The 25,674-nt window shown below is 43.0% G+C and overlaps 2 protein-coding genes, 1 non-coding gene and 1 pseudogene across 4 annotated transcripts; 1 reads left to right on the top strand and 3 right to left on the bottom strand.

Moving 5' to 3' along the window:
- Window positions 1-99: 99 nt before the first annotated feature.
- LOC117838539 (oxysterol-binding protein-related protein 2A-like) lies at window positions 100-4,024 on the bottom strand (annotated as a pseudogene).
- A 978-nt stretch (window positions 4,025-5,002) lies between these two features.
- Window positions 5,003-8,783, bottom strand: LOC117838537 (uncharacterized). 2 transcript variants are annotated; one of them, XM_034718598.2, is made up of 5 exons: window positions 8,557-8,783; window positions 8,290-8,433; window positions 8,040-8,150; window positions 7,597-7,945; window positions 5,003-6,814 (listed from the first exon to the last, which is right to left on the bottom strand). In XM_034718598.2, the coding sequence occupies exons 2-5, from the start codon at window positions 8,401-8,403 to the stop codon at window positions 5,370-5,372; spliced, it is 2,019 nt and encodes a 672-aa protein (XP_034574489.1). In that variant the 5' UTR covers window positions 8,404-8,433; window positions 8,557-8,783; the 3' UTR covers window positions 5,003-5,369. The 2 variants fall into 2 exon arrangements, with proteins under 2 accessions (XP_034574489.1, XP_034574490.1); XM_034718599.2 differs by having other exon boundaries at window positions 8,290-8,427.
- Window positions 8,784-16,384: 7,601 nt separating this feature from the next.
- On the bottom strand, window positions 16,385-16,455 carry TRNAG-GCC (transfer RNA glycine (anticodon GCC)). The gene has a single exon. It is a non-coding gene; the product is annotated as a tRNA-Gly (tRNA).
- Window positions 16,456-19,904: 3,449 nt separating this feature from the next.
- On the top strand, window positions 19,905-20,969 carry LOC117836448 (uncharacterized). The gene has a single exon (XM_072291115.1). The coding sequence runs from the start codon at window positions 19,974-19,976 to the stop codon at window positions 20,676-20,678; it is 705 nt and encodes a 234-aa protein (XP_072147216.1). The 5' UTR covers window positions 19,905-19,973; the 3' UTR covers window positions 20,679-20,969.
- Window positions 20,970-25,674: the final 4,705 nt, after the last annotated feature.

Genomic DNA, 25,674 nt, shown 5'->3' with positions numbered 1-25,674 from the left:
TCATCTAGATATAAGTGTAGGTGACTGAAAATGTAGACGAACCAATTCCAATTAGAGAAAACAAACATTCGAAAAACATCATATAAGAAAATTCTTAATTCAGTCGAACATGCACATGAAAATGCGAAGAAAGAAATATGTTGCCTTGTCTCCGGCCAGTTGCAACTTATCAGCGTTAGCCTTGTCGTACTCACCATTCTCTAGATGCCGCTGATCTGGTTTGAGCCTAAACAATTTACAGTTTCGTGCTTTAGGAGTGGAGCTAAGAGAAAAAATAACAATGATGGAAGAGCATATGCCAGTTCTACCAGAGTCAGCTCGATCGTTTAGAGTTATTGCAAATGATGACAAATTATATCGAGTGGGATTTCATTTTTCTGCCACAACAGAGTGGCTGGCACCTGCATTCAGGCCTGATGTACTGCAGTTTACTTGCAAGGCATCATTAGTGTTGCAACCTTGGCATCATTAATATCCTTAACGAATCCTTGAACCTTGCATACAGCTATATCTTAGTAAGATCCATGCAAATGTTTCGCAAGGAGATATATGGCTGCACTATGGGAACTATATATTAGTCATACATCATTTTTTTTTAAACGTAAAGGGGCAGGAGCACTGCCATATCATATTAGGAGAGAGATGAGTGAACCGTTTACATAAATAAGATTACATGATGAAATATAAACTCCGATCTCATAGCTCTAAGATGCACTATGCTGCTCCTAGTCGACACTCGGCGTGCCATAGGCCTTCTGTCGAAGTTGAATTTCTTCTTTGATAAAGAAGAAAACTTGCAACTCAGAGCACTGAATTCCATCGAAAATCCTCCTATTACGCTCTTTCCATAGATTCCATGCCGTGTAAATGAGAACTGCTGCTGTTGATCGTCTCTTTTCCTTCGTGGCTGCACTGATGGATGAACACCACCATGTCTGAAGCTCTGAACCGGCCAATGGAACAGTAACCATACCACTTGCCCAGTCACTGACCTTTTGCCAACCTGCAACGCGAATGGACATTGGAGACACAGATGTGTAGCAGTTTCAGGCTCCACCTGGCAAAGAGGGCAGACAGGGTTGCATGGCCAGTTTCGTGCAAGAAGCCTGTCAGCGGTTAAGATCCTATTTTGCAGCAGTAGCCAGGTGAAAAACCTGTGTTTGCCCTCAGTTTGCGCCCTCCAGATAGCTGTTGGTTGGAATGTGCAATAGGATCCTCTGAATTGAGCTAGATACGCTGTCTTGGCACTGTACTCTCCGTTTGCAGACCATCTCCAGGCAATTGCATCAGGCTGATCATTTAGAGTTATGTTCTGAACTGAGTCCCACAGTAAAAGAAACTCTTCCATTTCTGTAACTGAATTCATTCTCCAGAGCCCTCTAGTCCAATTGTGCTCAATGATCTCCTCATGGACTGTCTTATGCTTTCTCCACGCAAGATCGTAGAGATTTGGGGCGATGTCTCTTGGAGCCTTACCATCCAACCAGGAGGAATTCCAAAACTGCGTTGTGTGGCCATTGCCAATTGTAACTACTGTGCTGACTCTGAAGAGTTGTAGATCAACTTCATTAATTGGTGCATCGCTTGTAGCTGAAGTTCTATCCGATTCTCGCCACTGGTACCATACCCACCTTAGCCTCAGTGCTCGGCTAAAAAACTCCAGATTCAAGGGGCCCAATCCTCCTAGTTTCTTTGGCTTCAACATTGATCCATCTGACAAGGCAATGTCCTTCATTGGCTTCATCTGCTCCTTTCCAGAGGAAGTTCCTCCTAATTTTATCAATTTGCTTCATTGTCCATTTCTTTGGAGCAAACACAGTGAGGAAATATGTTGGGATTGCTGAGAGGACTGTGTTTACCAAAGTTAGTCTGCCTGCTTTATTGAGTAGCCTGCCTTTCCAAGTTGGTAACCTGGAGGCAACTTTATCGATCAATGGCTGTACATCTACTCGTCTTAGGACCCTTGTGTGTAAAGGCAACTCTAAATATGTGCATGGGAAGGATTTCACCGGGCACTGAAAGTTTTGCACCACTTCTTCCAAATTGAGGCCATTGCATTGGATAGGGTAAATTGCACTTTTAGTTCTGTTGGTGATGAGCCCAGAAGCCAGCCCAAAGTCATACATCATTTTACCTGGCGAGGATTGCGTTCAAGGAACAACTGCTGTTTGAATGTCAGCTTGCATGAATATCCTCTGTTCCCACTTATATCCATGGTCATTGCATGTGAAGAAACATGGTGGCAATTTATACTGGAAACGTGTGAATGTATTTCGTAGTCTGCTAGTCATGACATTAACAAAGGGTAAGCTATAATTACCTTACTCCATCATCGAATTCTAGCGTTAACACACCAACAGGATCCAGCTGGATTGTATGCCCCCAGAATTTGCTCTTTACATTGCTGTCTCCCCCAAAATTTCCAACATTTTCCTTCACAATGACAAGCCATGACCATTAGATGGTGACTTACCTGGTGCCAGAAATAGAGTAACATGAATACATGACTGGCTCCAGGAATAGTTTTTAACCCGAGGTCTAATACCAGAAACAGTTGACAAGAAACAGAGAGCGCTACTTCGGTTCTCGTTGAATTAAATCGCTTCCATGATTTATTTTTTTAAACTGAAATGCATTCAGAAACTAATCAATGCTTTGTGTGCTTGTTTTGAGCATGTCCTAGTTATCACACAAACTGTACGCTACATAATTCAGTTAATATTGCCAGTTCATTACTTTGTACCATGAGACCACGCATAACTCTTATGGTTTAACATAAACAAGAAAAGAGGGCTGACTTTTGAATTTTGATTAGTTCCTACAAGAAGAAAAGGAATTGACCTTTTCAGAGAAGAACCGGATTCCATTTTCAGGGTAATCAGCTTCATAGGTTTCTCCTAACAATGGATTGAAAGGTTTGCAGGGGCGTCCATCTGAGGAAGCATACCCGGAGACCGCAAATGCAGCAACATAAAGAATTCTCATCAAACTGTTCCCCTGAATTCAGAAGCATAGTAGAGAAATTACACACACGTCAAACATACTAAAGAAGATTTAGAATAAAGGCTCCAACTTCAGTTTATCAATTATCAAGTGGGAATTCATAGAAAGAGTAATACCTTTAGCCCACATTCATATGCACGATCTAACAAATAAGAATATTCCAATTCTTCAAAGCATTTTTGTAGAGATGATAATGGTTCATTAAAGTAAACAGGCAGACATACTCGTGTAAGATCTTTTCCAATATTGTCCTTGATCATGGACCAAAGGCCAACACCCTTTTCCTTCTCAACTGGCTCGGGCAACTTTGTGCGACGCTTGGAAGACAGCAACAAACACTTGCTGTTTCCCATATCAACCTTTGGTTTCACAAAATTATCAACAGACAGGCAGTTATCCTTGCCAGAATTTGAACTGTTCATCTTCAAGTCAGGACATGCAGCCGAACCACCGAAACTTTGCCTTGTATCATAGAAATGACAATCATCGTCATCCGACAATTCATCTAATTCCTGTTGCCCAACATCATCAGAAGATTCTGTATTGCTGTACTCTGATGAAAAGCTAACAGTTAGCACACATAATAGGACTCAACAAAACAGACCAGAAAATACAAAAGAGCAGCAAGCATGCTTATTTTTTAGACAAAATTAATTTCAATAAAAATGTTTTATAGAATAATAAAGCAAGATCAACCAACATGAGAAAGAAGAGAATTTTTAAAAATGAAGTACCGCTACATTTTCCATGTCCAGAGCAGGAATACTCCGATTTCATCAAGTGCGGATGGAGCACACTCACATTAGCAGTATCATCTGCATTTAGTACCTGAAAAGCACTATAGATCAGCATGAAGCCATGAAAAAAATGCAATAGCCAAGAAGGTGAATGTGCACACTAAGACACAATTTTCGTAGCAGTCAGTTTCCAATTGGTTGATTGTTCTGCAATGAGAACATGGCCGAAAGGAAAGAAATATAGATATGTTACTCAAAATCCTCATAGAACCCAAAAGGTCTTCATACTGCCTAAAATTTAGTTAGTATTTATCTCGCAGACTTGAAATCACTTACTATGCCTTGTCCTTTCTAGAAGGAAATTCAAAAAGTCCAAGTAGTTCTTTTCTCTTTTTTGCACGTGGTTAACTTTTTTTAGCAGTTTAACTTCTGAACAAGCAATGTTCATCAGGTTTACATAAAACTTAAAGGGGCAAATTGGGCACCAAATGCCTATGGCAATCAATATTAATCTATCAGTTGATCAATCACAAAAGGAGTGGGATAACATGGGTTTGCTAACGGGCATATCCCGCAAGAACGTTACCTCAAGCTGTTGTTGACTGCCAAGAAAGCTTAAATATTCTGTTCACAGTCTTTAATAATCTCTTCATCAAGGCCTTGCGCATGCATGCGATCTCTAAGCCTCTCTGTAGGAAATGATACATCATTCTGATCACATAATAAACCCCCGCAGGGAGAATATTCAGCACGCGCAGAAACAAGGGCTTCAATCCAAGCCACTCTGTCATTAGCAGAGTCCGTTCTCAGCTGCAGTGTCTTGGTGAATGAGGATATCTGGAGATATTTAAACGTGATGACATTAGCAATCCAAACGGAGAATGAATTGAAAGGAAAAGGATGCTCGTGGTCGGCCGAGCTAGCTTAAGCTAAACTGTCGGTTGAATTGAAAGGAAAAGAATGATGATTTCTAAACGTCAGTATATACTCACGTGTTGTTTTTCAGGACAATTTTTTTCCCCTGCAAAGCTAAGGATGATGAACCCGATCGAATTCCAAATAAGCAAGGAAATAGACAGCACAAGGACCAGACGTCAAGGCCCAGGCCCAGTGGCAAACAGATCGCTAACCTGCTGCTGACATACATCGTCACTGCTGCTCGGTCTTTCACTACCAATAAATGACAAGAACATCCTCTAAAATAAATGACAAGAACAAGAAAACACATCTGCGCTAGCTAGGTTATTTGAATTAAGCACATATGACAGGAACCCAACCTGCTTTGTATTATATATCTATTCTATATAAGCCATTCATCGCATTCGAATGCACATCCACCACCTCTATTTTATTTTGTTCTACACTAGTGGAGTACATGACAGGAAAAAAAAAAGAAAGAGGCCAGCTCTAGCTACCACATTCAAATTCAAATGTGCAGTGCAGCTCCTAATTCATACATCTACTGTCTTCAAGCTTGCAGATTAGTCAAAACAAATCTCTCCAATCAAATGCCTACTGATTCACCACCTTTAACTGCTTTCCGGCCGCCTCTGCTTACTACATACGCAGCAAATATTCACAACGCTATCTAGGTGTGCTTGTCCCTCTTCAAACTCCACTTCCTTTGCGCTACACATCGCGGTTCCATGCTGTAGAACAACGCCTTGACAATCTTGTTCGCGTTGGAGGAGTACCCCCGTCACCGAAGCTTCTTCTCGGCCGGGTTTTTCTCATCTCGTACCCTATGGCATGCAAGTCGTCACATATCTCGTGCCTTGCCAGAGACACAAGCCCGGGCAAGATCTCCCTTTGGAAATCTCTCAGCCCCCTCCCTCTCTTCAGCTTAATCCCGCAGGAAACACCATCCTTATCAGGTGGTCTCACTCCGATTGATTCCCCATCGTCTCTCATCATATCCTCCAGGCCCAGTATGCTCTCTTCGAAGGAATTCATCGAAGGTGCGGGTTCATGTCTTCCATCCCCACCATCTGTTTGGCTGTTGCTTCCATGGCTGTCTGTCATCCATGCAGAATTCGCCGTGAATATGGAAACAAGTGTATCAGCTGCCATAGCAGCACTTTTCTCATCCTCTCCCACCTCCGCGTCATGAATGCTGACAGCTTCAGGCAGAAGCGATACTCCAATATTTGATGATCTCAACCTTGGACTAGCATAGTCACGACCTTCCGGGATAAAGACACACCTGTCAGTTGTGATCCCACATCCTGGAGACTGTACATCCTCACCGGCCCTACTCTCAACCATGTGCTGGTCTCTAATAGTTGCACATTCAACAGAAGGAACATTTTGTCTAACCTCATTCTGAGTAGCATATTGGTTGGATGAGTTCTCTTCACTTCTATCATTATTTACAGGTTTGCTTCTGGCACAGGCAGTTGTTACCTTTGATGGAAAATCAATGATCTCAACCGTTACGTTTAAGTCAAAGTCTTCCACTGCATCATCGGATATTACTGTTATAGTCTCCTCTTGGAGCTCCCTATGCACAGCAATAGCCGGTTGTCCCATTAAATTGGTTGCTTGGCTGCCTCCTAACTTAGGTAAACCTAAAGAAGAATTATTTTCACCATTGGATAAGACTGAGGATACTGTCCGCGGTATTTCCATCCAACCCTGAGAATCCAATCCGGAAATCGTATGTTCTGCATGTTGATGATGGATATTTCTTATGGGAATTGGACTGCATTTTGAAGCTTCCACTAGGAGAGGCTTGTGGCTCTGAGTGGTATCACGAAATACACCTGCAGCCATCACTTCCATTGAGCTATATGGAGGAGAGATAGTTGTAACAACTGTTACGGAGGATCCCTTTGATGATCCGATGCTAGATTCACTTCCTTTGAGGAATGTTTTTCTTGAGTTGTTGCTAAAATCTCCAGAGTGTCTTGTAGCGGAACTGGCCACAAGAGAACACGACACTATGGAGGGTTCAGGGCAAATATTAGAATCATCTTCCTGGGCTACATTCAGGTCGATACACATGCGTCCAGAAACACCATCCTTTGCTCTCACAGGTGGAGGACTGTCTGGAGAATCACTAGAACCAGCTAAACCTGAAATATATAAGATTTGAAGAGTCAATCAAATACCTCATGAGAAGCTCACACCATCAACCCTAGCGAACAATAAACAATATACAGTGCGTGCGAAGAAGCTGAGAGCGCAGAAACAAATTCTTGCAACGACCAATTCGATTAATAGCATAGGGCAACTTACTAAGAGTTAAGAAATTGATGGCAGGCTCCTTTTAGGGAGACAAACAAATCAATATTGCTTCACGAATAAAGAAAATCATTATAATAAAGCTACAATTCTGCCATCGAATTATTTGAATCTCTGTACTGAAGTTTTAATTGGGAAATCGTCTGTAAACATCTGACATTTAGCCATGACAGACACCATTCCCATGTTTATGATATGACCAATTAGAGACAAACCCCAGGCATTATGGTTGTGGTTTACTCTATTCCAAATATAAACAGAACTGTTTGGAGAATAATTATCCATTGCATATCAAAGTTCTGATTAATACTTGCAGGTGTTAGAATGGGCAGAAGCAGAAAACATGCTAATCGTTGGCAAGTCAGGAGAAAGGAAAGAATCCAGTGCCGCTGCATAGAACTATCTAGGCTACACTAGTGTTGCAAAATTATTTTTCTGGGTTTCTAGGTTTCAGTGGACATTGTTTTTCATGTACATACATCAGTAGATAGTAATTATATGAATCCTAGCGGTACCGTTGCAAGAGCACTCAGACATTGGACACGTATGAAGAGAAGATAGTATGTCATCGACTAAAAAGTACAATACTCTTAAGCAGGGCAAGGAGACTGACCAGAAGTAATATACGGAGCACTGCATAATCGATCGCGCACCAATGGAGAGCTTTCAAGTGGGAGAGATTGTGAATTATTGAAAAGACCAACATTGTGGTTAGCGTAGCTGGTGAAGGCTGTGGAAGAAACAATCTCCACATCATCATCCAATGCTGCCGGTTTCTCTAAATCGATGAGACGGTGGTGAGTGGACCTCCCCTGTGCACTACAAGGGTTAGGTTTTCTTAGAATGGAACCCTTGACATCCAAATTCTCCCATGTGATCTCGTCGCGGCATCGGGGGGCTTGGTTGCCTAGGTCATGATAATGGCGGAAAACACCTGGATTGTGTGTGGCACCCAAATCCACCTGCAACGGCAAAACCTCATCTGCTATCACAAATTTGGATCGACTTGGGTAGCAAATGAATACTAGTAAAAAAGAAATCTTTGCGTGATCTGACCGTGTGAGAAGGATGGTGAGCATACGGCAGAGCATCGGAGGAGTGGTTCCGGAAGGGCGGCACATCCATGAGATTGTTCCTAGACCAATACAGGCTGTGCAAGTCCTTGACCTGCAACAAACACCGACCGACGCCGTCGCTCAGCAAAGTAATTACTACTAGCCTTTTGTCTTGACCCCCCTCCCTCTGCTTTGCACCCAACAAGGAAAGAGTAAAAAAAAAAAATCATGTGCTAGTGAGGGGAAGAGACCTGATCGCGGAAGAAGAGTTGTTGGCGGAGAGTTGAGCACCTGAGGTCGTCCTGGGCGGCGGGCTCCGGCGGCGGCGGCGGGCAGTTGAGATCCAAATCCATGACGGCCGCCATATATATATAATAGGTATCTATGTGCTGCGACTAAAAACCAAGTTGAGAAATCAGGGAGGCACCAAGAAATAATTGGAGAGGTAAATAGCATGGATTGGATTGGATTGGCTACAGGAATGAAAAGAAATGAGATTGATGGGAAGGAGAGCGTACAGCTGCAGCTGCAGCTGCTGCCTCCTGCTTCTGCCTGCAAGGGAGAGGGAGAGGGAGGGGAAGGGGGAGGGGAGCAGCAGGTCAGCTGCTAGTGCTCCTCCCTGCTGTGCTGTGCTACCCTTGGTTGGTCTCTGGTCTCCTCCTCCTCCTCCTCCTTTCTGCGGCCTCTTTTTCTTGTGTTTCCAGGGATGTTTTTGTTTTTCCCCCTCCAAGTCCAACCCTGACCGGAGCAGATTTCATTTCATTTTCTTGGTCGATCCATCTGTGGTGGTTCTGCCGGGCTGTCATTATTAGTGGTCAATTAAAGGACGTGGACCTTTCACGAAGGAATCACTTCCAAGGAATATGATGTGTTTTGGCATGTCCTTTTTATTTTTCGGTCTCTCTTTCTACTCTCAACACGTTATCAGTCACTTTGCTCTCCATCTAAAGCTAATCGCCCACTGCGATGTTGGCAAGAACATAAGAAATTTCTGCGCACTGCCTACTAGCAGTATCGTCTTCCATGTGAAGATGAAGGAACAATGCTGCACGACCATCATCATTAAAGACAATTTTTTTACCGAACTGCAGAAACATGAAGGAGCGAGAAAAAGAATCCAGACATCAAAATCGTACGCATTCATGATGTTGTTACCATTATTGTTGATGTGTTCTTCATGGAACTAGAGTTCTTTAATTTTCCCTGCACCAAACCCTTGGTCCGCGTGCTTCTTGTTCTTCTGCTGCATGGCTAGGGCGGAGGCTCTAGTCTCCATCGATCATGCAGATTTTTTATCAAATTGCATAGCACTTGTCGCGACCACTATCGGCAGCAGCAGAGTACACCACGGCTGGCTCTACCCACATGCATGTGGCAGCGGTGCCCGCTTGCCTGCATGTCCGGTGGGGGTTCACATCCTCCTTTAGTGCATCTGCAGCGGCAGACCCAGTCGTGGTCAAGGTAGTAGGGCCCATGGCACCCAGCCAACTTGGCTGCATCGCGGCCGTGGCGCAACACGTGGAGCCTAGCGGCGCTGGGTTTCTCCTCCGTGTCTTGAACGGCCGAAAGTAGCCTCACAACGCCATGGGGTCCAGCACCCGCAAGGTAGGTCGAAGCTAAGCAGGCTGCCTTACACATTTCAGCCTAACTTGATTTGCCTGCTCAAAATTTGAATAAAGCCTCCAGGCTTCTGCATTTACATGTTCAAAATATTCTATTCTACATGTTCTTTTTTAGTCCCTAGATTGTTATGTAAATATGTGCTGTCATGCACATTATCAGATATACCATCAGGTATTAGCACCCATGTAATAAGGATGCTAAATTTACTGCAGTAATTAAGCATCATCATGATCCGCAAATCTTTTATTGGTTTTAGAACAATCTTTACATGTGCAATTTATTGTTCGCATACTTAAATACTTAATTAATATTCTACATCATGTAGAAGATGATGCAAAATTATAATTTAATCATACAAATATGATTTTGGAACAACATAAGGTGATGCGACCTAGACACTGGCTGCTATAAGTTCTTAGCTAAGAATTTATTTGCCCAAAGACTGTACTTTTAGGCAGCAAATTTGCTCATCACTAAAAGGTCTACAACTTATGATGATTACCATCAACGTGTATATCCAAAATTTCATACAATGAAAATTTTGAATTTAATATGACTATCAAGTCATTTATTCCCACAGGAATATAAATAATGCTACACCAGTTGCATTGCCCATTGACATATACCTTAATTTTTCTTGCAAGAATTATCTTGCCTTCACTATTTTTGCATAATCATAACACCAACATGGTGATTACTCTCCAAATGACCTCCTAATATTACTAGTGTAACACATATGAGTGGAGTCTAAGGCATTTATTACAATCACGCAAGCTATGCCTATAGCAACGAGTTTCTTATCCGCTACTTCAAAGTTTACACCATTATGGTGCTTATCTTTTGATGTGTTAACTCACTAGTACATGATGATCGAGTCACACTTGATAATAGCAGCAATTTCATCACCTATGAAAGATGAGGTTGACACTTCTTGTAATTCAAGTCACATTTTGAATGTACAAAATTTTACATAGAATAATTCAAGACTCATCTTAAATTCAAAATTTAGGCATCAACTTTTTCTTAAATAAATAGCAAAAAAAGTGCAACAAATTTTGGTGACTATCTCCTATCACATATATACAGAGACTATATTTTAGCAATGATCATCAGATCATCTATTCTCACAAGAGTGAAGTCCAGAACATGTGCAATGAATTTTGCCACTTGTAAATTATAGAATAGTCCACTTATAATCAAGTATCAACTTGATTAAATAAATTTTGCACAACAATAATATTTCATGCTATATAATTTACTCCTCGAGTAAATTCATTAAAGTACATGATCAACTCATGTAAGATATGACTAATGTTTCCAACATGTAATTTTTTGAATTCGTATTGGATGGGATTTACTCTCCAGTATGGGCACTTGATATCAACAATATCATCGGGATACTTATGGCACCCATGTCATCATTGTTCCACCCTAATCAAAGTACCCAATCCATTATCAGCATTACCGCACATGCACCTTTGCATGTTACTATATTTTCTCCATTCAAATTTTACAAGTTTGAGTATCCAAAGGAGCAAGATACATTTATTCTTTGAACTCTCTATAAAGCTATCAACAAAGAATAGAACTTTCAGTTCATGAAATTTACAACACAATGGATCTCAAACATAAAATATCACTTTTCATAAAAGTAAACATAATGATAAATCTCACGTTTGTCTAAAGTGTGATTGTACATTTCATGTACACATTATTTCCAAATAAAATATTTGGTTCAACAATACCTCCACTTCTTTGGAGACAAGCGAATTTATGGGGATAAATTTAAAACTCATTTCAACAAATGGGACCTCTAAAAGTCTCCATATTATCCTAGAATTATCATTAGTGCAATATTATACTACTATGTGTATTATATTGTCCACCATTAATATCGTATATCTCGTACATGATATTTATTTGGGATCCAACCAGAAAGAAAAGGAATTTCATTAAGTGGATCACCACTATCACAATTACGGGAGATATATACTCTCCTTACGGATATTCAATTATTAATCGTAGATGCACTTATGTATTCTACAAATACCCCAATATGTTTTCATGACATCTCAACTTGGTACAATGGACATGGAAATTCAATATTCATAAAATTCCTTTCATATCATCTGTGATATTTTATATGTACATACATCAATCCTGTATAACATGTTGCGTATAAAATGATTTTTCAATTTTGGTTATATCAAGAATTGGCATGATAGCCATGGTCATTCTAACTCATGGATGATAAGAAAAATTATTATCAATTCTATTGGTCATAGCATACATTCCCAAAATCCTCAGATTTTGTGCACCACATGTGACACAAGGGAAATAATTTTAAGACCCTCTCACCTTAAAATTCCAAATAATAAGCCACTAAGTTTCTTGAACGCATTCAATATAACTTGGCCATATTCAGCCATTTATGGGCTATCTAGGCACTCTAAAGTGCTCATGAATGCATTTGCAAATAGTCCCAAATGTGTCCCTTAGTGGTCATAAGGCACCACAATTTTTACCAAATTAATTGCTCGAATTTTCAACTTAGAGCAAATTTTCCTGGATACAGGATCAAATCCATTCATATGTAATTATTTGGTTTTGGTAATTAAATCATTAAGTCCCTATGTTCATACCAATTATGGCTTAATTAAATCTCTTATCAAGATATCTCATTTGTATGACCATCCAAATAGAATTTAATTTATCAACATCAAGTTGGTAATGTGCGGATTTACACACCGCATAATCTAAATTCATAAAACTGCAATCATACGGCTCCCTCTGTTGCAGTTAGTACATGGGAACTTGGTCACACCCAAATATTTCCCATCTGCGTGTCGGATATATTTTGCACATACTTATATCACCACCTCAGCATACATCATGGCCATTAGGAACCCACACAAGGTATTATTCTCCATTATTCATATAATATCTTAGGTCTCTTTTAGGGATTTATACACAGCCCGTATGTTGACCACACTTTGAGGATAATTTAAGGCATTAGGGAGAGATTAATACCACACATAAAATGTCAGGAATCCAAAATGAATGTTACACAGAGAATATTTGAACCATAGTTCATAACACTTTTATTTGTAACACATTAAAATTGTCCTGCTAAATGCATTTACTTATCAAAAGTGTCATCTTATCCAATTCCTACAATTAATGTGCCAGAAAGAGTGAACATTTCTAAAAGAATCACTTAACTTCCAAATTAAAATAAGAGGGGGGAAGTATGGTCACTAGGGATATAGCTTATTACAAGCATCCGTGAAAATAGGGGAAGACATCCACCACGATAGTAAATGCAAATCAACAACATGCATGTTGTTAGACACTTTATGGTATTCAAAATCCAAATCCTATGAATGTTCAGCATTCAAAAGCCTAGTACATGTGCACATAAATTTATGCACTGGGTCATTGGAACACCCTAACTCTATCATTGTGAAAAATGAGATAAGAGTTCTAAAGGGTTAATTTTTCACATGCTATATTGGTTCCATTGAATTAATTATACAAAGATTACAAATTGTCGACATATGCTCATCAAAATTGCTATACACCTTAAACTAGATCCAGACCAAAAGTCCTAGGCAGAGTGTATCAACACTCAAATTGGGTCAAAACATAGGTGGTAATTATGGAGAATTTTCCTCGTTCACTGGTGAGAGGTATTTACCACAGTATTACCATCTTCTCACAAATGCATTCTTTATGAAAGTAAGGTGGTGAGATAATGAGAGATTGAAGCAATGGTTTCACGCAGAGACCAAGCAACATACCCTCATGGTATATGTGAAAATTATGTTCCCATATTTAATCATTGGCAGATCAAATAATTTTGATAGATATGGATATACAAGTCCTCGATGGACCTCACATTCTAAATCTAAATTGAATTAGTAACATATATTGTGTATTACTCAAGTCACTCCATGACTTGAAACAATCAAGTTGGTTGTGGTACAACTGACTAAGTGAGTATCTTCCATAGAAGGATTATTCCAATCATAATGATTGCATATGTGTGTTCACAAATAAATCCTAAATTGGATTTTCCATCATCTAACTACACAAACAAACAAGCAATCATTTTATGATGGAATTTGAGATGAAAATTTGGGTCAAACCAAACTATGCTTAAGTTTACAAGCTATGCATATATATATATATATATATATATATATATATATATTATATCAGTTTATCAATATTCAATTGATATGTATAACAATATTCAAATAATATTGGACAAGCATATCCATCAATACTTATGGTTATTTAGTCCCTAAAGATGGATCAATATCCATTTAGACCCTGGGATGGTAAACTTAGTGCCAACAAAAGTACTCATGTATTATACAAAATGCAACAGGTCTGATACTGCATTTGTAAATACATTGCTATAGTGCAAATTAGTGCAACTCTAACAACACCATACTGGTGGGAGTCCAAAAACGGATATCTACAGATATCTAAATGGTACTAAAAGATCTTTATTAATTTTAAGACATGACAAAGTGGGATACCAAGATACTAGCTTACTAATCTCCATATTGCCAGATCATAGACTGATATTGATAATAAAGTTTTCATGTGAGTCATCAAAATAGACTCTAATGGTAACTTCTATATATCATTCTAAACCATCACTTAAACATGTTCGACTTCACAAAATGATAAATAGTGATTCCATTGAATCATTAACATTATCTATAAATAATAATACAACTTGTATTGCTGGGATGAAACTAGGTTACATATGAGCAATATTTTTAACATGTTGCCCAAAATATTTTATCCTCATTTTTACAGAGTGAGGGAATAAACATCTTGCAAAATATACTCACTAATGTACTTATCCACCACTACATCATAGAATGGTGTTTATGGTAAGTGGTGAGTGGCAACTTAAATTTTGCAAGGCTCAAGGGAGACTCCCTAACCTATTGTCATATTGTACTCTTTTTCCTATATGAGTTTTTTCTCACAAAGATTTCTCATAAAAGGTTTTAATGAGACAATATCAGTACAAAAATTTATGTCATATCACCTATTTTCCCCACCGGGGTTTTCAAAGGTGGTATTCAAGACATATTATGTTATATCTTCTGTTTTCTCTACAAGAGTTTTTAAGGAGATATAAAAGATATACAATTCCTTCTCATATTTTCCATTGGGTTTTGGGGAAAGTGATTCAAATATAATCCTCAGATCATAATATTATTGATCTCAAGCTTACTTATGAATTTTCCTTTTCAAAGGTTTCTCGTGAGTTTGTAATGAGACAATAATCTAAATATGCTATATCATTTTCTCCTTACATTTTTCCCATTGGGTTTTAAAGGAGTTTTAGTGGCATATGGACATACAATTTGGTTTCTCCTCCATATTTTTCTATAGGATTTTTGGAGGAGTTTTTCCTATATGATAATCAAAGATGATTGAAAAAGAATTACATGAAACTTACGAGGAACTAATTGATTAAGGGGGAGTATTGTGAAATATATTATTAGTGATTAATTAATATTATAGATAAATTGTAGAGGATTTTTTATGAAGCGACCAATTCCCAAGAAATATGATGCTCTTTAGTCCTGTCATTTCGAAAGAGAATGCTCATATTTAGGCCCCGTTTTCTTCCACTTGACTTATTTTTAGCACGTGTCACATCGAATGTTTAGATACTAATTAGGAGTATTAAATGTAGACTATTTACAAAACCTATTACATAAGTGGAGGCTAAACGGCGAGACGAATCTATTAAGCCTAATTAGTCCATGATTTGATAATATGTTGCTACAGTAAATATTTGCTAATGATGGGTTAATTAGGCTTAATTAAGATTAAAAGATTCGTCTCGCCGTTTAACCTCCACTTATGTAATTGATTTTGTAAATAGTCTACGTTTAGTACTTCTAATTAGTATCTAAACATTCGATGTGACACGTGCTAAAAACTCCCTTCTACTCTCTCAACACTGTCTGTCTGCCTCGCTCAGCTGTCAGCTACTGCCTCTACTGCAGCAGCAGCAGCAGCTTTTCTCCTCTCTTTTGGAGTTGATGTTTCCGGACCGAGTCAGAGGAAAAAAAAAAGGGATTGATTGGGGTTGGCAAATGGGATTGATTCCTCGTAAACAATAGTAATACACTTTGTTGGAACTCTAAAAGCAATACTAATACTCTTGTCCACTGACGGAAGTAAAAGAATTGGAAGAGAAACTGTCCTTTTCATACCACAGGCACGGCCAATGCACACATCCCAACATTACCTGCATGTGGGGACACTGCTTCCTCGGCTGCTTATTATACAAGGTATGTTTTGAGTATTTAAAGCTATATATATATATATATATATATATATATATATATATATATATCATGAAATTCAATTATACGTACTAAGTATATTACACATATCAACGAGTAGCACATGTATTGACCAGCAATTCTATAAATTACCGAGACCTGCGTGTAGGGAGGTGCATCAATGATGAATGATGGCGATAGGGACACTAGATTAGTATTATTATTTATTTATTGCAGCTTCCAATACGCCTAGATACTTGAGTAATTACCAAAGCAATGCATAAGGAAAAAGGGCAGGCTGTTCATGGTCCCCTCGTCATGCATCAGAGCAGCCAGAAATCACGACATTCAAAAGGAAAACAAAAATATACCAACCAAGAAAAGAAACTAACTTTCGTGCACCAGCCGGGAATCGAACCCGGGTCTGTACCGTGGCAGGGTACTATTCTACCACTAGACCACTGGTGCGGGATGCGGCATGGGCCGTGCTGAAACAATCACACCTTCGGACGCACGCAACTTAGTCTCAAAGAAGGATCAAATATTATTGACCAGGCATATCATGTTTGAGCTCCCGGGCCTTTCCCGTCCGCTTTGTTTGCTAAGCATCATAGGTAGTTGGAAGCTGCGCTGCCTCCCTCTTCCACCGCCGTCGTCTGCCATTGACCATGGTGATGTTGGATCTGCCAGGATCAGCAGCTCGCACAAACACACAAACTCACGCGAGAGAGAAGAAGCACACAGAGAAGCTAGCTAGTTTGAAATGGACACACACGAACACAGACTCTTGCAGCGACGAACGCCCTTTTTTGGCTTTCTGTATTTCGACTCATTGAACAAACGATTACATGATCTTATAGACCCAGGCGATGACGTGACGCACCCATCGATCAACGTCCTGGTAGTCCAAGTCTCACACACACGACGCACGATCCACATGCACAACCGCCAACTGGTGCATGCCATGCCTCCACGATTCGCATGAGACGCGACCCTATCTTGATGCAGCTAACAACCTGAAGACTAACTCCACTAACACATGCACTAGCCAAACTAACAGGCTAATTCTATGCGCATGCGTTCTAGCGAAAAGACTCGCATGACATACATGCTAACTACACACAAGATTAATACTAACAGGTGAGTTATAGTCTGTGATCGGTAGGCTGCATAGAGGCTATCCATGCTTGTGTAATGCAGCTCGTCGGTGTTTGGTAGCCCGCATAGGAGGGATAGCCAAACTTAGCTGTGCAAAGGGTCCTGTACGGCTTGCATAATGCGTTTTCGGTTGTGCAAGCTAGCTTGGTAGAGCTCTGCGAGGCCACATTCGTGGGACCATCCTGGCCACCCGCCGGCCCATCCTGTGCAGCAACAAGACTGGTAGCGTGTTAGGGTTACCGCTCTCCTCCACGATGCCGTCGCCGGCCGCCGCCCGGCGGTACTCTCCGTTGAGGAGATCGCCAGCCTCGGCTGGATAGTGGAGAATCGCATCCACGGCGTCCGTCACCGCAATGGAGCGCCTCCAGGGGCAGCTGCCGGAGTCCGTTGCAGCTGACTACTACTGGCGGTGACGTTGCAGCTGCCGGAGTCCGACACCGCGAACACGTCCGCCGAGGCGCACGCGATGAAGTACAGCACCGCGAGCTGCAACGAGCGACAACAATGACAGGTTAACTCTTTCAATCGGTCGGCACCGGGATCAAATCAAGAAGTAATAATCAAATCAAGAAGTGATATGATGCTTGTTAGGACAAATTTAGTCTTTGTTCTTTACCTGCCAAGAGAAATTCTTGAACGGAGCGAGCTCGTCGATGGTGAGGACATGATGTCCACCTTGGTGACCAGAATCGGGTACAGCCGCGTCAGGAGTGAGATCGTCGGCGGTGAGGTACCTGCTCGACCCGCCGGCGGCGTGGCTCTCGGCAAAGGCCGGGTCGAGCTCGACCATGAGCTGCTTGTCCATCTCGATTTGCATCGCGCTCACCTTGCGCAGCCGCTGGAGGGGACCTCGGCGTGCTGGTGTACGACGGCTTCAGCGGTACGGTGGGGATTCGTTGCAGGCGCCGACACCAGCGCCGCCGGGGCAGACTAAAGGGAACTGGTGAGACGATCCAACATATGCAGCCCACCAAACATGCACATATCCAACATATGCGGCGTTTTGCTCTGGGAGCACGAGTCCTCGAGGCGACGACGAGGTTGTCTCATTTCATTTAATCATATCGTGTCCACGTTGGAAAAACTTGATGACGTGGAGGTACGTATACGACCTAATAAATGGCGTTGTACGTGCCCTAAAAATGGTACTAACCCCTGTGTGCGTGAGCGAGTGTGAGAGAGAGACAGACACTCAACGTCCAGGAAACGGTCCATAATATATCGTCTGCCAAGCTATATTTGTGGCCCTCCGTTTTTTCAATACATGACAAAGCAACAATATTTACTTACTCAATTAGTAAAGTAAAATAAGTACATCTACATTTATCAATTAAATGCACTTCATATTTATATTTATCAATTTATATGAACATTTACAAGGAAAAATAAAAAAATCAATTGTATCGTATACTATATTTAAGAATGAATGGAATGGAGCTAGTATACTACTACTAAGAAATAAAGAGCATGGGTGTGCGTGTGTGAAGTTTCCGATTTGCAGGCGCGTGCGTGCATCTGCATGCATGTAAAACCTTGGTAAGTGTGTTCCCCAGGAACAGTGCATCGTACATACGTCTATCTCGATGGATCTGCAGGGTACAGGATGTCGAGCTGCGATAGGCCATGTTTGGAACCGTGACCGGAGAAACGCTTCTGTATAGATATTGAAATAGCGCTGGTTTGAAAAGTAGGTCTGAACAATTCTGATGGATATGGTGGGAGAAGTGCGGCAGAAAAACCTGTAAAAAAGATACCATACCATGTGGTAGCATACGGATTGGAGTGTAGGGTGGCGTGCGTGCATGCATGCATACGTATGTGAAGTGAATTGAAGATGGCACCTTGAATTTAGTATAGTATAGTAAAGGCAGCTAGCTGCTGCATGCATGCGTTACTACGTACGTGTAGCTATGTTAGGGCGAGGGACGTGCACAGCGGTGGTTGCGGTGCATGCACTGGCCTGCTCGTTATTATATTATATTATATCTTTTTCTTGTCAATTAATAAGGTTGGACGTTTCCGATCCCTAGCAATCTATCACATGACACACACGGCAGCCCCACACTGTGCAGCTCGTGGGATGGATACAGTGCAGATGGAGTCATGTATCTGGAAAGTTTAGTTTGCAGCCAGATGCTTGTACTGTAGCTTGCATTGGTAGTACAAATTAACAATAAAGCGACGGATGATTGCATTGGAGGATCATCATATCATTATCATTATTGGAGTGGAGGCCGGCGCGGCGGGCAACCGAACAATGCAAGCAGCAGCATGTTACACAGTACAGCCGTCTTTCCAAAGGCACTATACACCTACTGCATGCATGCATGCCCGGCCTCTCTCATATTTCGTCTCCTTCCTCCCATATTCGCTTACTTGGTTGGTTAGAGAGGTCGAGTTCAAGTGGGTCACGCAATGCACATGCATGCATGCCGCTCCATGCAATGCAAGGCGGTAGCCGACACCCCTACCCTACCCTACTAGCTGGACTGCACCCCGCCATTCCTACTGCGGTATACGTGTGTGTATGCAGTATAATACATACATACATACATTCATTCATACGTCCGTACGTACGTACAGATGGATGCATGATCCGGCGGCCATGCATCAGATCTAGTACGTACTGTACTCCACTCCACCGCATGTCCGCATGCATGCTTTATTTTATTTTATTTTATTAATCTGACGAGCGGCAAAACAAATTGCTCTTGCTCCCCGGCCGACCCGCCCGGCCGCCTATAAATAGGACCCCAAACTCCACAGGGTTCCAGCACCACTAGTGCGGCAGAGAGATAGCAGAAGCACTAGCTAGCCCGCAAGCCACCATGGCGGCGAAGAAAGCCTCCGTGGTCGCCACGCTCCTGGCCCTCAACCTCCTCTTCTTCGCCTTCGCCGACGCCTGCGGCTGCAAGTGCGGCGCCTGTCCTAGCCCAGGCGGCGGTGGCGCCGGGGGAGGTGGTGGTGGTGGAGGCGGTGGGGGCGGCACCGGCGGGGGTGGGAGCGGTGGGGGAGGCGGCGGAGGATCCTCTGGTGGTGGAGGCGGCAGCGGAAGCGGTGGGGGCGGCACCGGCGGGGGCGGGAGCGGAGGGGGCGGCACCGGAGGGGGCGGCACCGGCGGGGGCGGCACCGGAGGGGGTGGCACCGGCGGGGGCGGCACCGGAGGCGGCGGGAGCGGAGGGGGCGGCACCGGCGGGGGCGGCACCGGAGGCGGCGGCACCGGCGGGGGCGGGAGCGGAGGCGGCGGCAGCGGAGGAGGCGGAGGCCAAGGTCGTAGGTGCCCCGTGGATGCCCTGAAGCTTGGTGTGTGCGCCAACGTGCTACAGGGGCTGATCAACGCGACCCTCGGGACGCCGCCGCGGACGCCGTGCTGCACGCTGATCCAGGGCCTGGCGGACCTTGAGGCGGCGGTGTGCCTGTGCACGGCCCTGCGCGCCAACGTGCTGGGCATCACCCTCAACCTGCCCATCAACCTCAGCCTCCTCGTGAACTACTGCGGCAGGCGCGTCCCCACCGGATTCCAGTGCTCCTGAATCGATCGATGCCTAGTAGCTAGCTACTTAATTATGGTCCGTCGTCGTCAATGGTTTGGTTGGTTGGTTGAATAAGCTAAGCTAGCGATCGTCCTTAATTTCTGTGATCCATCTATACAACGTCACACATATATACGCTGCGTGCCTAGCTAGCGCTACACGTATGGACGACGTACGGATGCGTCTGCTATATATATGTATGTATTCGTGTGTACGTCACTTGCTGTACGTATACGTGCCCTATATATTATTTCTGAATGAATGAAGATGCTTGTCGCCGCGTTGCACGGATACCAGCGAGATATAGCATACTACTACTGCATGCATGGAGTGTGTGCAATCGATCAACAACATAACCTTGCATTGTGTACCCACAAGATATTTGTTACAGCAGCTACAGCTACCATGTCTTCTTCCCACGAGATATTTCTCATGCATGTGCATGTTCTATGCTCTAGAACGATCTCTCTTACAATTAACTTTGACACATTATATTTAATTATTTACAGGATTACTAATTACGGTGCATGCAGTTATTAATGATCTGTATATAGTATAGCTGACTACGGCAAAGCAAGGTTATTAATTTTGCTCCTCCTTGTTTCTTTATTCAATCTAAAACATGCATGGCACCTCCGTCCTACGACCCTTGGCTGCATGCATGATATGCTCATGGATCGACATAATTCTGATGCGAGACTATGTATAAAGCTAAGGTTAATCAGGCACCCCAGCCTATCGCTAGCAGTGGTTTCAGAGTTGTTCATTCAACAGCTAGCTTATATTATAGCCATGCATCAGCTACCGCGTACTTTTCCCATCTTGCGATGATGATGCCTATTGCCTAGCGTGTGTGCACGTTGATCAATCTTGTCGATCAGCTTAACTAGACAGCTTAGCTTGTTGTTATATGTATTAACCACTACCACCTTCCTACCTACAGACTGCACTACTATGCTACTAGCAGGCATCTGGTGATGAATTATATTGAATGGCAATTAACTCTATTTCAATTTAGTTTTTACGGAACTGTGCATGATTATTATCGACCATGGATAGGCTCCACTCCATGAGGCAGGCAGGCAGCTGGAAAGGAGCCGCTTATTTTGTACACGCAGCCCGTGAAGCCTAGGGTTTTGTTGGCTTCCCCGGCCAGGCCACATGCCGACGCCGCCGAAGCGAAAGCAGCTAGCTAGCCGTGTGTATCTGTCGACATGGCTTGCATACCACGCCCACACTACTACTGCTGACACTGCACTGCACGCAGCAGTGATAGACGATAGATGCATGGATCGGAGTAGCTCTCCACCTGCTCCTGCTCCTGCTCCGTCCTGCATGATCTGATCGGATCTCTGCCATGCATCCTCCATATATCCGATCCACAGCTGCTTCGTCGTTCCATCTCCATCCATCTCATCTTTCATTTCATTCTCCTGTGCATGTGATGCTGCACAGACGTACTCCTATGTACTAGGACGACACAGGCTGCTTGTATTGTTTCCATCTTCAATAATTAAAATTTCTCCTCCATCAGATCAGCTACCTCTGCTGTTCGTCGATATGATTACTGACGGATCTCCACCACCTGCCCGCCCCGCCCCCAGTGCAGATATTATGTATGCCCACCCTAGCCTACCGACGATGACTCGTCTTTTATTTGCCCCTTCAACTTTCAACTTCCTTGTCACCTGTTTCAATTTTTTTTTAAAAAAAATGTCAGCTTTAGTTTCACCTTCTCAAAAGCAATCCAGTTTGTGCATGTAGATGTGTCAAAACAGAATAATTCGATCTTGCCATTACATACAATTAACAACTGTTTCACCGGCCGGCCGTGATATAAATTAAAGGTCCCCTGAAATTTTTTTATATTACATAATTATAAAGCAGCAGCAGAATAGCAACTTTACATTTTGAGGGACCAATGCAATGTACTAGCAGATACTAGCTAGGTAGCGGGACGCACACAAGTATATACTACACAGCTGTGTCTGTGTGCGTGGGGAATCGAAGAAAAAGAATAGTTAAGCTAGGTAGAGCCCACTGAAATCGCGCTCCACGATCTGGTTTTTCGCGACTCTGTTGTACAAGGTTTTGTGACTAATGCCCTGTTTTTTTTTGCAGCAGTAGCGGTTATTGCAATAGTAGTCGATTTTAGTTGCGATAGGGGACATGTTGTCACCAATTGTGTGGCGTTACGATTTAAATTTTGTTGGTTGCAATAAGATGTATATATCGCAACGAATATGTTTGCGTTGTAATTACGGCGACGTTACTGCAACGCCAGTTGTAATGGTTGCAAATAGATGTCCATGTCGCAACGAGTATAAATCGTTGCTATTAGTACTATCGTGTGTTGCAAAAGAATCTATGATATAGTTAGCAATGCAAAATGAGTTGTTGCGAATAGAATCTTAGATATAGCAACGCAAAACTATATTGTTGGAAAAGGCCCCGGCTGGCCGGTTAGTGTTGCAGCTAGCCGACCCATGGAAATGGAATGCAATGCAATCCAGCAAGTGGAACTGATCGAAGAGCGACGTCAAGACAGCATGCTCACGTACTCACTCATCTGGAAATATAATTTCAGACTTGCATGCAGTAGCTAGCTAGTTGAGGAGCACGCAAGCAGCACTGAAGCAAAGGTCGACGGCGGCGGCCTGAAGCAAAGGTCTGGTCGGCGAGGCCCTCCAGCACGCAGCGGGTCGGGCTCGCCGGCTCGGTTTTGAATTGATTCGATCGGGAGGTCATTGTCGTTGCCGGCTGCTGGTTAACTACATATTGTTGTCGATCTGTCGAGCGTACTGTGTCTGTACCTAACTAGCTATAGCTACTAACCCGGCTGGCCCTAAACAAATAACGTACGTACTGCAGCTAGATATAGTATAGCTTTACTGCTCATTCATACATATAGCTGCTAGCTTTTGTTAGTTGTATAGGTCGCACTGGCAGTGCCCCATTGGAATCGGAACCTAGCTGCTACCAGCTTGTGAACAAGGTAAGTGGGGGCTCAGCAGGCAGCTCCATCGATATGATCGACTTGTCCTAGCTCCGATCCTCTCAATAATCTCAATGCATTAGTTGTCATGGAGCAATTGGGCAGCACTGGGTAGCGATCGATGATGAGGGCCGGCCGGGCGAACTGACCATGCAACCCAAGCAATCTTAGGGGTATTCGGACCTTTAGTCCGGATTAAAATTCATGTCACATCGAATATTCGAAGACTAATTAGGAGGACCAAACATGAGCTAATTATAAAACTAATTACACAGATGGAGGCTAATTCCCGAGACGAATCTATTAAGCCTAATTAATTCATCATTAGCACATGTTTACTGTAGCACCACATTGTCAAATCATGGACTAATTAGGCTTAATAAATTTGTCTCGCAAATTAGCCTCTATCTGTGTAATTGATTTTGTAATTAGTCTATATTTAATACTTCTAATTAGTATCTAAACATTTGATGTGATAGGAATTTTAGGAGCTCCTAAAGGAACAAATGGGGCCTTAGCTGCTTAATTCTTCCCACAATAAGGCCATGCACCGCCGGGCCGTGTATGGTCCAGTTTGTTTCCGCTTACCTTAACCTCGTTTATCTAGGCAGCAGGTTTATCTGATAATCCTACTATCTTGAGAATCTTCCACTACTGGAAAACTGAGCATTCATCCCGAAGCTCAGTACTGGTTGCATTTTGATCCGTATTAATGTGAGCATTAGTACCAGGCATAACGGATAGTCCCCGATGAGCTCCCGTGAGCCCCATTAGTACTAAGTACCGAGTGGAGGTGCCACCCGATACTAAAGCCATCCGCTACCGCCACCTTATCCTCAACCCCTCCCCCCCGCCGCTACCGCTCCTTCTATCTCATCTTCTTCTCCTTTGCCGCCTCACACTTCCTCTCCTCTCTATCTCTCACACTTCCTCTCCTCTGCCTCCCCTCTCCTCCCCCCTCCGCTCGCCCCTCACCGGCAGTGAGGAGCAGCGGCGGTGACGATGGGCGGCGGGAGCGGTGGCGGGGCAGAGGGTGGAGGGCGGCAGGACGGGGTGGAGGGGCGGAGGCGGGGCGGGCAGATGGGCAGAGGTGGGGCAGGCGGAGGGCGGGGGGTGAAGGGGCGGCGGAGGGGCAGCGGGGGCGGAAGGCGGCGGCGGGGCGGCGGGAGGGGGGCGGGGGAGGCGGTGGGAGGGGCGCGGGGATTTTTCAAAGTGCATTTGGCCCCCTAAGTGGGTTTTAGTGTTGATGACATGCATGGTTAGGGGACTAATAATTTTATCAAGTGATTAACAGGTTTTAATTCTAAATAAGTGCAAAGGTGTATGAAAGAAATCTCAGGAAACCCCTAACTTCAAAGAAAGAACGGTGTTGAGCTCAAAACAAGACTCGTTCATAATTTCTAATTTTGAATTTGAGTATAGGAACGCCGTATGGACGCGAATGGATAGCTTGAATATGTTAAAGTGCTCAATTGAAGATGCTAACCACCCATTGAGAGACACAATTCACTCACTTGCACATCCTTTACCTCAGTTTTTCTATGAGTGTCGGAAGTTCTGACGGGGTGTTAGAAGTTCCGACACGAGTCGGCAGTATTCAGAAACTCCCAACTAGGATCCTCTGCCGATTTATTTTGAAAGTATCGGAAGTTCCGACACTCCATCGGAAGTTCCAATAATTAACCATCGGATGTTTGTTGAAACTCCCGATAATGGTCCTCTACCATTTGACTTAATTCCATCGGAATACCATTTGACTTAATTCCATCGGAAGTTCTGACAGGTACATAAATGTAACAGCTAGTTTTGGGGGCTCGGGTATAAATACCCCCCTCAGCCCCCCATTCATTGTTGCTGACACCCGAGCAAGAACACCTTTTTGAGCATTGAATGTTCCCTCCCCTCTCCCCTTTGAGCTAAATCTTTGAGAGTTTGAGCTAAGGTTTGGGTGAGAGCAAAATTGAGGGTGTGAGACTTGAGGTTTTGAGTGTGAGGTTCAAC

This window comes from Setaria viridis, chromosome 9, assembly GCF_005286985.2.
Source record: "Setaria viridis chromosome 9, Setaria_viridis_v4.0, whole genome shotgun sequence".
Classification (NCBI taxonomy): Eukaryota; Viridiplantae; Streptophyta; class Magnoliopsida; order Poales; family Poaceae; genus Setaria; species Setaria viridis.
The sequence above is the reverse complement of the archived record's forward strand: the minus strand, read 5'-3'. Positions and strand labels throughout refer to the sequence as shown.

What these genes read in the sequence shown, in the direction of transcription:
- LOC117836448 (XM_072291115.1), top strand. Translation starts at nt 19,974, where the DNA reads ATGGCGGCGAAGAAAGCCTCCGTGGTCGCCACGCTCCTGGCCCTCAAC.
- LOC117838537 (XM_034718598.2), bottom strand. Translation starts at nt 8,403, where the DNA reads ATGGCGGCCGTCATGGATTTGGATCTCAACTGCCCGCCGCCGCCGCCG. An exon ending in AACTCTTCTTCCGCGATCAG is followed by an intron (nt 8,151 to 8,289) that starts GTCTCTTCCCCT and finishes TGTTTGTTGCAG; the next exon opens with GTCAAGGACTTGCACAGCCT. An exon ending in CTCACCATCCTTCTCACACG is followed by an intron (nt 7,946 to 8,039) that starts GTCAGATCACGC and finishes TTGCCGTTGCAG; the next exon opens with GTGGATTTGGGTGCCACACA.